This window comes from Orbicella franksi, chromosome 2 (assembly GCF_964199315.1).
Source record: "Orbicella franksi chromosome 2, jaOrbFran1.1, whole genome shotgun sequence".
NCBI lineage: Eukaryota > Metazoa > Cnidaria > Anthozoa > Scleractinia > Merulinidae > Orbicella > Orbicella franksi.
In genome coordinates, this window is record NC_138146.1 from 16,346,491 (window position 1) to 16,359,075 (window position 12,585).

General features: G+C 38.8%; 1 protein-coding gene and 1 long non-coding RNA gene across 4 annotated transcripts in view; one reads left to right on the top strand and one right to left on the bottom strand.

Annotated features, from left to right (window-relative positions):
• LOC145478245 (fibroblast growth factor receptor 4-like) overlaps window positions 1–4,149 on the top strand; it is a 52,081-nt gene extending 47,932 nt beyond the window's left edge. For all 3 annotated transcript variants that reach the window (XM_081456189.1, XM_081456191.1, XM_081456190.1), the window contains one exon: window positions 261–4,149. In XM_081456189.1, coding sequence (XP_081312315.1) covers window positions 261–905 — 645 coding nt within the window. In that variant the 3' untranslated portion in view covers window positions 906–4,149. The remainder of the gene's footprint in view (window positions 1–260) is intronic.
• An 81-nt stretch (window positions 4,150–4,230) lies between these two features.
• On the bottom strand, window positions 4,231–8,567 carry LOC145478284 (uncharacterized). Its single transcript, XR_014048225.1, has 2 exons — window positions 7,407–8,567; window positions 4,231–7,005 (listed from the first exon to the last, which is right to left on the bottom strand). It is a non-coding gene; the product is annotated as an uncharacterized LOC145478284 (long non-coding RNA).
• Window positions 8,568–12,585: the final 4,018 nt, after the last annotated feature.

The window sequence follows — 12,585 nt, forward strand, 5'->3', positions numbered from 1 at the left end:
CACTCGAAGGGGCTTGTCTCCGCTTCACATCACCGAAAGATGTCCGTAGTGTGTGCCGACCTCGAAGCGGTGATAAAACTCTTCTCGCTACATACAGAGGCAGACTGGACGAAAATTGTCTAACCCGCAATCAATTCCTCCCACCTGCTATAACAAGAAATTTATGTTTCTACAAGGCACTACGGCTAATTTATAAAAAAGTATAAAAACTATTGCCCCAAAATTGTGTGGCTTTAAAAATACTCTTTTCCCTTGCGTAGGAATATCTTGACCTTCAGCCACCACTTGTGAGTCCACTGTCGGCAAGAACACCTTCATCTTCCGAAGAAGACAACGTCTTCGGAAGTTCGGAAAACGTGTGTGATTTGTCGAAAAGTAGCAACAGTTTGAATTTTCACGACGGGGAAATCTCTGAAGATGGCGCGCATGATGTGGGACACGGTGAAGATGGTGATGGCTACGCTGACATTCGCCGCCAGCCCGTCAATGAGCCACTTCTTGATTCCTGTGGAAGCAAAACGTCGTTAGCTTCTAAATCTTCACTTTTCGCCAAACGAAAACTCGACCAACTCAACGGGAGCATCGTCTCGCTTTCCTCGCAACTAAGTAAACAATTTCGTGGGCTAGAAGACAACGAAGAGCACAATAAAGAAGAAAATGTCGGTCTTTTAGATGAGGAAGTCGATCAAGGAAGCGACGATGCTTTTGAAACTGGTGACATCAGAAATTCGAAAAGTTTACCGGAGCCATCACAAGGTGGTCGCGCCTCAGGAAGACCACAAGACAGCGGTGCCATGGAAACAAGTCTGGATTCCGGAGAAATTGATCCTGCTGTATTGATCGAGTACGCACGCCCAGGAAAGACAAATCCCACAAGAAGACCCTCCAAACAGAGCGATGTCTAACGTTGAAGCAATTAAAAAGAAACCTTGGAAACTACAGATAGATGTGTTTGAATATGCGAGGTGACTGTTTCTTATCTTTGTCTTTAACGGAAATGCTCGTCACTGGAAAGTCCTCGCCTTAAATGGATTCTTGGCGACGTAGTAAAGAGCAGCAGAACATATCCGAGGAAAGAGAAAAAAGGATCAGAGCCATGCTGCCTCGCATCGAGACCTTACCGAGCTTTTGATGCTACCAAGTCTAGCTGCTCTTATATATTGGCACCTGCCTCCAAACAAACGGAACTTTCAGATACCGACAATTTTCGACTAGGAAATGTCAATTACACGAATGGAATGCATTCAATTACCAAGCATACACTTACCGTTAGCTTGTGACGTCACTTACATATGTATGGGTAAGCAAAATCGCACACCAACCTCGTTCTCAGGTTCTCTCTCCTCTGCTTCCCTTGGTCGTTGGAAGAAAGACCCTGGTTGCGGCTGGTCACGTGACCACCCAGAATCTGGGTGGTAAAAAAATCTGTTAGGTGGGAGGGGTGGCAGAGTGTTTTGATTGTTGCTGTGAAAAACTTTGTGGGTTTCAAAAACTCGAGCAGTCGCTAACAACTACCCGCTTTATCGGGATTTAATGTGGAATTTTGCCGATGAAGAATGCTACACTATTTCTGCCGTCTCCAAAATATGGAAGACTTTCGTTCACAACTAAGAAATTCGGCAGCCGAATGAAGCTCAAACTTTTCGACAGTTAGCACATTAAAACGTCAGGTACCGAATCGAAGTGAAACCAGTGGATTAGTCTCTTGAATCTTTGAATTCGGAGGTAATTTATTTTCATCGTGAGCAGCATTTTGGATGTTAAAAAGTATTTCTGTCCCACGGCCGATTAGCCAAGTATTCTGACTTGCATTTGATTGACAGCAATGTAAAATGATTTACAGTTTTGTTGACTTAAGCCTGCACTATACATGTAATACAGTTTCATCAGCATCAGGTTTATGTAAATTATATTTAGACAGATTTTTAAACACGGTTCATTGGCACAGTCAAGATTTATACTTTGCCAGATGGTAAATAAAACACCGCTTTATATAGCGAACAATGTGCAATGAGGCTAATTCATGCAGCATGAAACAGCGAAACAGTTTTACTTTTTAGTAATTCAACCGGCTGGAATTGAAATCAGAGTGATACTGGATTTATATAAATATATTTCGTCTGACCTGTGTGAAACAGTAAGACTGGAGAATTTCGAAGGCGTATTTGCCTGTGTGTGGTTTAATATAGAGATGACCAGCGATGACCAGCGATCGCCTTTCTTTCGCTTCAGTTGAGGTCTACAAAAATTATTCGTTAACTCTACCCCCGTGGAAAAGTTTGTGTCACAGGTGGTCACGTGACCAGCCGCAACCAGGGTCTTTCTTCCAACGACCAAGGGAGGCAGAGGAGAGAGAGCCTGGGAACGAGGTTAATCGCGCACATTTTCATTTTGTGCCGGACAAGCAAATATAGATCTTCTCAAAGAAGATGTAAAGACTAAGGTTGTAACGTTCCTTTACTCCCCGCTACTCTTTTCCTCCAAGGTTTATACCAGTCCTTACGTATCGCAGATACTCAGGAAGTTACTCAGCCAAACAACTGTATTCGCCCTGTGAACCGTAGAGGAGCGAGGCGAACTAGAATTTAAGAGGGAGGACCTAGTTAAGGGTTCTTCTACCCTAAATATTGTAGTTAATAACAAAGTTGGCTGCCCTTTCTCTCTCTCAGCTTGGAAGTTGGGGAGGAAGATAAATATTTGCTAAGAGGGCATGAGATTTTTGTCGTAGACAGTAAGTGTGCAAGCCGTTTGCCAGACTGTTACAGGTTTTTGTTTGTTTTCCTAACGAACAACTCACCCCTTTTATAAAGGAATTTTTTATTTATTTCTTACTATTTTTAAATGGTAGAAAAACATCAGACTACACCGAGAGTCTGATGAGATTTAACTGATTGCTGAGAATTGGTCAAAATTTTGACTGCCAGCTGAGAAATAATGGTTGTTGTTGTTTTTTTTTTTTATATTTTTTTATCTTATTATTTTTCTTTTTTAATAGATGATATTTTACAGTGATAGCTGAGATCTGAGATAGCACAATGTAGTGATAGCTGACTGAGAACGTAGTCTGACAATTTGATAACTGAGATTCCAGCTTCCCAATTAGGCCCGTCCACCCCACGCCGGAGAAATTTGAAAACCCAGCTTTATTTCTCCGGTGAAGCCTACCGTCCACACTAATTCCTCACGAAAACGGAGCTTTTCGAAAACGCTCCACAAACCGGAAGAATATGAAAACGCCGGATTTGCGTTTAGTGTGGACGGAAAACATTTTGAAAACGGAGCTTTTCGAAAACGATGACATTACGATATACATGTGATTTCCCTACCCAAGTCTTCCTCAAACACAAATCCAAAATGGCAAAGTGTGGACGAAAAACATTTGATGCGTTTTCAGCGTGAAAACGCCGCTTGAAATTCTTTCTGCGTAGTGTAGACGGGGCCTTAACGGAATTAAATTGTAACTTTTGTTTTCAAATTCAAGTGGAGTCGTGCTTCACGATGAAGTCTATATAGGGCTAAAACAAGATCAATAGTATAACAAGGAAATATTGCATGAAGGGAACTTTGGTTGGAAGCGAGGGAAATTTACCACGAAACGAATGAAAATAATACAAAAATTTCCTGGCTTCCATCTCGAACCTTTGGGACAAATATTGTCCTTCTCTCAATTGTACATTGGGAGTTACAGAACCCGTACCTGTCCTGTTCACACCAAAATTCAAATCCCCTAATGGAAAGCGTGATTTTATCTTTAGCTTAACGTATTTAGTTGGTTCAAACGGGGAATGCGGTCGATGCAACCTCGTTTTAGCGAAAAATTTCTTCGGGAAATAAGTGTTAGTTTAGGTCTTAAGTACAGATCCCGTTTTCAAGAATGCGTCCGTGTTTACCAGCAGATAGGTTACTAAGCAACACTGTTAACCTAGTGGCACTTTCTGATTGGATAATACGAAAAGTGTTCATATTCTTTGTTCTTGTTGGAGGATTTGAAGAAAAAGACAATGATTTCCCGAAATGTGTTCAGTAATGTTAATATGGTAATAGTCAAAATATCTTAAACCGCACGCCTCAACAGTAAAATTAATGCATGCGTTTTAAAACTCTCAAAGAGTATAAATGTCTGATTAAAAGGTCACGGAATAATTGTTTTCGTTGTGTTAAAATTGCCTTAAACAATCAAGTGAATGAGTGTAATACATTTTGTGCCCAGAGCAACTCCAATTTCTTAACCGATGGGGCTTAGACGCAAGTTGCGCTAAGCTGGAGTTTCGCCAGGAGCCTTTTATGGGCTCCTGGTTTCGCGTATAACCGCGTGGGTTCGCGCGGCACAGCAGCGAGGGAGCATCGAGGGGATGGATGAAGGGATAGGGTTACTGCGAAACCAGAAGCCATAATCGGGGACAGAGACCGTAAGCGCGCGCCATTTCTAGTATTGGGACTGTCCCCATGATATGGGACAATTTTTCTATTTTTAGAACAAATTTTGCCATCGCATGCGGCACACGCGCGTTCATGCTGCAAGGATTTTTGCTGATGTCGCGCGGGGAAAATATCGTCCGAAATTCCCGAAATGTTTAATGCTTTTGGCCCACAACTCAATACGTTCATGTCTGTTGGAATTTTTACTTCAGTATTTTCGTCCTAAGCTGCTCCAGTTTGAGTGAAGTAAGACAGTGTCTAGTTTAATTATGTCCCGCTTTTTATCACTGACCAAGTTGTGTTCCGCTGCTTCAGGTTTTTACCAGAGCTCCACATTACTCAGCTCCACTCTAAGTTTCACATATGTTGAAGATTAACAGCTTTTCCATAATACAGCAAAAAATCTAGCTGGATATATTTGGACATAGCAGCGTTTCAGGACTTCAAAGTTTCCCTCCGCTTGCCACACGCCTGCGAGGATTTCGCCAGAGTCTATCTCGACCGAAGAGTAAAAAAAAAATTACAAGTTTGAGTTTCGCCTGAATTGTAAGCAACGCTTGATGTTTTATCAAGGCCCAATAAGTGATAATAAAGTTTATGTCTGTAGATGCAGCTCAATTTTGTTTGTGTAAAAATCCAATAAATTGTTTGTTGTCGATGAATAAGAACGTCCGCCGATGCGTGTTTTGTACAGTCAGTAAAACATGACAAATTGGACTTCCGCACTTTCGCCTGGAAACGTACATCGAACTCATATAATATCTCTAGTTTTAAATATGTTTAAGGTTGATAAATGTTTGAGAACATGTTAAACGCTTAGCTGAAAATATGTGAATACAGCAGAAATAATCGCCAAAGTTAGGATGACGCTTTCTTTAATCAACTCGAATAACGATTTTGACTTTGTTGGTTGAGTTATCAAAACTCCTTGTCTGTTTTATTTTCCCAGTGTAAAATTTCACTATGTTAAAGAAACACACATGATATTAGCAGCCTTTTGGCGTTGGTGAAAATTGTTGCAGCATCTCAGCACAAAACACAACGAAAGAAATTTTTGTCAAGATTTGTTGACAATTGAAAACACCGACCTCGGACTTGAAAGTGCATGCGCTGCACTATGCAAATGAGCTACCTGTACGCCTCAGACTTTCCTTTCAAAAACTTTTGCAAACTCGCCAAACAAACAGAAACAATAAAATCAAGCGTTGTTTGGGAAACTCTCAAATTAACTCGATACCAGAGTAAAGAGTTTTCTTACATAACTTTTCTTTACAGAACAAACGCAAACTCTTACTCACGGTACATCTAGCGCGAGCATATATTATTCATTCACAGCGCGAAATTGAAGTCTTGTTTTCGACCCTGAAAAACTCACCTTTTCCATTAGTTCAGAGCATAAAACTACACGTAAGAGCCCTGGTTCTTATTCCCTGTCTTATTCCCTGCCATCGCTGTGAAAAATCTGCAAGAGAATCTCGCAACTCTCACCATTTGATCACGCAACGTGACAAAGTCCACGCGAGAGCCCCCGACATGTGCGTGGATCCGCGCGGATATATGACGTCAGGATGGCGCAATTTGTTCTAAAAATAGAAAAATTGTCCCATATCACAGGTGCGCGCGGATCCCAAGACTTACGGTCTCCGTCCCCGATTATGGCTCCTGTGCGAAACTTAATTTCTTGAGAAAACTACCTTTGTGTCCAGTAACTAATTTCATTCCAAATCTCTCCTTTTTTCTGAATTCCCAATTCCCTCCATGCGATACGCCTGCAGGGAATCATGGTAGTTGTATTCACCGGATATTTGTTTTGATGAATACACCCTGCAGGCGCGTCTCATACAGGGAATTGGCCACTTCTCTCTTAAATGTAAGTCTGTCAATCTTGTTAATTCCATCCTCCGAAAAGTACAAATTTTCAGTTAAAAACAGGTCACGTGATCCCTAAGCGCAAAGGGTATATTCCACGTGATGGATTATCATTGAGAGGTGAAAGAAGGCAGAAGTGAACCAATTAAACAAAGCTGCATTAGGGAGGTTGGATTTTCCAAACGTTCACTGCAATAACTTGTACCTTTCGCGAAAATCATGGACAATAAAACTACACAATTTCTCAGCAAAGCATTTTTATTTCTTAAAAAAACCTAATTCATTCAAAACAAGTCTAAATAAATAGCAGCTCGGTAATATATAAATATGTAAAATACTATCGACCTCAGCAAATAAATGTATTGCAACCAAAATACATCATGTAGTTTTTCCACAAAACATTACATTTTATATTCAATATGAATAATCGGTAACCTTAGTATAATAATTCTACTATAAATATATTGGAAGAAAATGCTTGTTCGCCATACATGCAATCTGTCTTATATTTCATAAAATTCTCCGATGCTAGTTAGGTATGGGCATGATCGTCGCTGGGTAGACTTCTTAAATTGGGCAGGAGTGTCTGATTTCAACTTGCGTGTTGAAGCACGACTGTGGGGTGTCTTTTATGTCATAAACAACCTGGTCTAAGTAGTCCAGTAGCACAAAGTTACGTAGCTGAACTGCTTTACGAGCGCTGATACCTCTCGCACTCTGAAACAAACACGTGAACAAGGAGTTAGATCTGGGCTGACCAAAGCAAACGTTTATTTCAATTTGAAATTTTCTATTGCATTGCAATAGTAGAACAGCTTTCAACTGAGTGTCGTAAAACCAGTACCAAAATAATCACTGACTAATCACAAATTACACAGACAATCCAGACAATCCGATCTCAATCCAAATCTCAACACAAAGGCGAACGAGTCGCGATTGGTTTTGGTTTTACTCAGTCTGATTAAGTGACAACGTGCCAATCGCCTAGTTCTAACGAGGTAATGTAAACCGAAAGAAAATGCAAATTACCTAGGGAACTCACGTGAAAACGGCGCTATTAATTAACTCAAACTGTAAGCATAAAGTATGTCGTTAGAACATGGTAACAATAAACTTACTTTCTGATGAGCAGCCAGAGATGTCATGACGGTCATATTCACTGGCAAAGATGCTGTGATATTTTTACCACGTGTGTGAAGGGCCTGTATTGAGAAACGATAATACCGTAGATCAGGAGGAGTTAGGACGCAAAATACATCTTACTGTATTTCGTAATTGTATATTCTTCACTTGAAAAGGTAGTATTCCTAACTGGGCTTATCCAGCTATTTGACGGCATGTGGCCGCGCACTGACTAATGAAATAATCGAATCAGTAACCCCTGATGAATTAGAGCACGACATGATTCAGATAAACGGAAGCAGAACAAGCGTTTTGGGAGAAACTATAGCACTTTCTGCGTCAGGGAGAGACAGTAAATGGAGAGACATCAAATTTGATTTTGTGACAGAATATCAAAGAATCAAAATTGATATTTTTGTGAAATTCTGATGTTTTAGTCATTACTGCTCTTCTTTCTTCTCCTATTACAACATAATAAAGCAAGTTTGTAGCAATTTCTCGGTCATACTTATAAAAAATACGATATATACCACCCAAGAAAATGCTCTACCTCGGCAGCGTGGAGAGTTTGTTTTATAACATTCGGCTCAGGAGAATCACATCATAACACTTACATAGTTGTCGATGTCTTTGATTCTATTTTCCAAATTCTGAAGCAATCCATTGAGTGTCTTCTTCAATGTGTGGCCAGAGATACTGCAGTGAAATTTTGACCGCTTTTCGCTCTCCACGACAACTTTCAATGGCTCCACAAAGTTCTTCAGTGCTGTTATGCACTGAACAGCACGCTGGCTAGTACTCTAGTGATAAATATAGCTAAATTGCATTAGTACACCTAACACCCAGTGAACAAGTCTTTTATTTCGCAACACTGGAAGCAGTATTTTCAGTCGTTAAAGCTTTTTAAACGTTTTGTATTTGCTCAGGTTTTCAGTGGCAGTATTGACTACCGACAAACTTATGGTTAATAGAGGTGAATGGTTATAAAAACCTGTTGAATTGTATGTTTTTGTTCGCTTTTTCAGCCCACGTGCACAAAGCAACGTTTCGGTACCGTAGTATTATGCATAGTGTATGAGCGTAAAACAAGAGATTCGGCATGGTCGTGGACCTTCCGACATAAATCTTGGCACCTTTGTTTGCTCCTTTGACGTTTGCCGGGCTTCATAACCATTCCCCTCTATTATCTATGATAAACCTAAACCTGAACGTTTTAACCTGTCAAACTGGACAAAAATGAAAGCAACTACGATTCTTCATTCTTTTCATCCCTGAATGATTTGAAGCAAATAAATAAACATACACATCATGATTTTGTTTGGTTCTGTGAATAAAGGCTTTCTAGTTAGCTACCATTCAAAAAAATAGTGAACAGCACTGTCATGTGGTATAGGGGAACCTTTGTTTAAAATATGTGCCTCATTAGCATAAGATATTCAGTTTCTCATCAAGTTACCTTATCCGGCCACTCGCTGTAGTCGCTTGGAACAAGTTGTCCTAACGCACGCCCAAGGGGACCTCCTCGGTGAGAATTACTAAATCCATGAGCTTTTTTCTATGAGAGAGAAAACAACTTTCTTAATGACAACAACAACATCAATAAATCATCAAAAGATAACATGATATTTTTTTCAGTGTCATAGACACTAGGTGGAATTACTCATTAGGTAATTCAGGATGGCACACTAATAACCGCACGTATATCGCACGTTTTGAGACATTTTACTACTCATAAATCTTTCTTAATAATGAAGGCGAGAGGTAGTATAATCAGGCAGAAGTGAATACTGTGTGCTTAACAATTTGTAATGTAGCATTGAAATGACCTTAACCGGCAAAATTCGTTAAAAAGTTCCCTTTGTTTGTAATATTGCTCATGCTGAGATTTGTTTACAATATTAATGATCTTCTATCAGTAATCCATTGTTCGACATGATTAAGAGGTCCAATAATTTCCCCGACCCGTTGCGAACTCAAATAAAAATTATTCATACTTGATTGAGGTGAATATTTAAGCCATTTTTTTAAGCCAGTGGCTGGATTCTGATGCATGATGGATGAACAACGTAACTGCGCTTTAAGCTTGGACTAAACTTGCTTGAAGCAATAACAGAGCAAGCTAACATAACAGCTTTCAAAGTTGTTTCGAAACTGTTTAGTAATGACAGAGTAACACCAGAAATAACTACTTACGTAGCATTCAAGTCCTTCATAAGTTGAGTCCTTGAGACAGTCAAACACTGGGTCATCCGGGACTTCACTCCCTTCACCAAAGGCCAAACCCGCGATGAACAAACTGGCCCAAATAAAGAATGTTTTACCTAAAAAGAGAAAGATAACCACACGAAATGAGCTTTTAATTAAAAAGTGAACAGTGTTCAGTGTTTACATATCATACCAAGTTTCTTTACCGTTGTGCCCTTTAGATTCCTAAATCCTGGTCACCTTAAGACTTTTTTATATAACATTTTATTAAAAGAAATTAAATAAGAAAAGACATTTTTGAGGTGTTACATCAGTTCGTGCGAAAAAAAATAAACTTGTTCGTTAGAAAAGGTAATTAAAATAAGAAAGAAGTATGTTATAGTTCTAGCTGATAATTTTCGTAAATAAAGAATGAAAGATAAGCTGAATAAGGAATCACGCAATAATTTAGGGCCAATTAAGAACGTTTAGGGAGTGATGACTTTAACAGCACCCCTCCCGCGGTCGATCCCGTCTCCTTATGATCCGCTTTCGTTAACATGTAAGTTAGGAGATTAGTGTTAATATATCATGTAAGGTGGACGCTTTTTCGGTTACACAATGACCGCTTGTCTTGTTCGAAAGCAAAAGCTCTTTTCAAACAAGACTAATAACGATGACAGCTGACGTCACAGGCACAAATACCAACTTGGGTCTATTTAAAGTCTTTGCCAGTTCTTATTGCATGGTCGTTGAAAAAAAAGAAAAAGTTTACTTCCATTTAGTTTGGAGTGATGCGATGAAAATGAAAAAGAACGGCCATTGATAATTTATATGGGTTCGGTTCCTTGTTTTTCCTTGTACCTAGATAACAACTACAGCCTCGTGTAAATTATTCTCTATTTAAAGTAAAAATAGTTTGTGACGGTATTTTTTTTTTCAAAAAACACTCTTGCATGTAACGGAATGATCTCTAGGAAAACAATTTTTTATCTTTAGATTTAGATATTTTGTACGATTTTTTTAATTCAAAGTTCTCTGTTTCAACATGTATATCTTACAGTTACGCCATTTAAAGGTATTTTTTATCTCACCCAATTTCAATTTAGGTGTATAACGGGACAGATACTTGCATATTTTAAAATTTTAGTAGTTTCTGAATATTTAACAACGATGAAAATTGAATGCCTCGATCAAATAACGAGGATATTTTAAACTGGTAGCAGAAATTATAGGACTTTCGGACCTGTCACGTCCACAGGCGTTGCATGGAAATCACAGTAAATAAGAACGAATTCAACTAAGTGAAATACATTGGACACATCGGACTCGAGTTCTCTACGCGAGTGCGTAAGAATCAACTCGACTACTGAGAAATTTGACCCATTCTTTTTGTTTCAAAAGGAGTTGAAGTAAGTCGGTTCAGCTAATTTAAGAGTTAATCATTGCTAACGTTCTTAGACCGAACAATCAGCTGAAATCTATTCCAAAATCTACGATAAAATTAAATTCTTATCTTCAAGCCACCGTGTAATTTTTGATGTAAAGAACTTACGAAACTTCGTAACTTACAGATTTGCAGAGTACCGAGGAAAAATATTTGATAGAAACTTTGAATGTTAGGAAATCTAATTTGTAATCGCCCCTTATTTATAACTAAGTCACGGTAAAAGAATCTGTTCTGCAATATATCTATGTTCTAACTGTTTAGAGTATTTTCTGTCGTTATATGCTATGGTCACTTTTCACTTTGTCTTTCCAATCCTTTTCTCACGGTCGGATGAATGGACCCCGCTGGGTTAAATTTTAATTCTGACAAGGTAGAAGAACAATGACGTACATGCCTTAGACGACGCCGCTAATAAAACAAGAATTTAATATTTACCTAAACATCTCGCATTTGTTCAATTTGTTTATCGCTATTGTGGTCCAAATTATATGACACTGTGGCAAATAAATACACTGACAGGAACTGCACTGTGATGGTTCATGTTTTCCCTCTGATAAAAAGCAGCATTTGGACATTTAACGGCGTTGTAGTTTTGAAGAAGACGACAAGAAATTTTTCAAGATATAGAGTGGAATCCCGATCTTTCGAACTTCCAAGGGGCTGAAGGAACATTGGTTTGAAAAATCGGATAGTTCGAGTAATCGAGAGTAAAATTACAATGTTCGACTGAGGAGAGGGCAACAAGTTTTGGTTCGAATTATCGGTGGGAGGTTCAAAAATCGAGGGTTCACGAAATCGCACGTTCTGAGACATTTTACTACTCATAAATCCTTCTTAGCTTAGCAACGTCCTCGGCAGAATTTGACTTAAAATAAACCAAAGCAAACTTTGTTAACAAGGCTAAAATTGTTGTTCTTCCTCTGGAGATTGATAGTTTAAAGTAACCAAATTCGGTAAAAGTTGGGGCTCAAGGATAAAGGCGGGTTAGAACGCAATTTCTTATGTTTTAGGGAGCCAAATTATGATATCTTTAGCCAATTCAGTATTTCAATGACTGACACGGGTTTCTTAAAATCGAAGAAAATGTCGAAATGACATTTTTGGTACACTAAACAGCAAAGATTGTAAGCCCAACATGTCAAGGACAGCCAAGACAAATCACGGTTCTTGAAAGCTCTAAACTAGTTTCAGAAGACAAATGATCGGATTCTAAAGATCGATTTTCCCTTGGTCAAAAGGTGTAGTGAACCACGCTAACAACGTTTAAAAAGCTCACAATCAAGGTCTTTAAAAAAGGTCTGCGTTTAGAAATTCTGTCATTCATTACCTTAATTTGTATACTTCAGTAGCTTTTAGATACAGAAATTCAGCTATCTTGGTGAAAATGGCTTCAACTTTTCATCGTTGGTGGAAAAAAATTATATTGTTACACTTACCTAATTTCATGGTTGAATATCGACTGTCCCTTTGGAATAACGTTAGACGTGTCTCTCTTGAAATCTTTATATTCTTGTTTGTACCTCAAGTACTTATGTTCACTT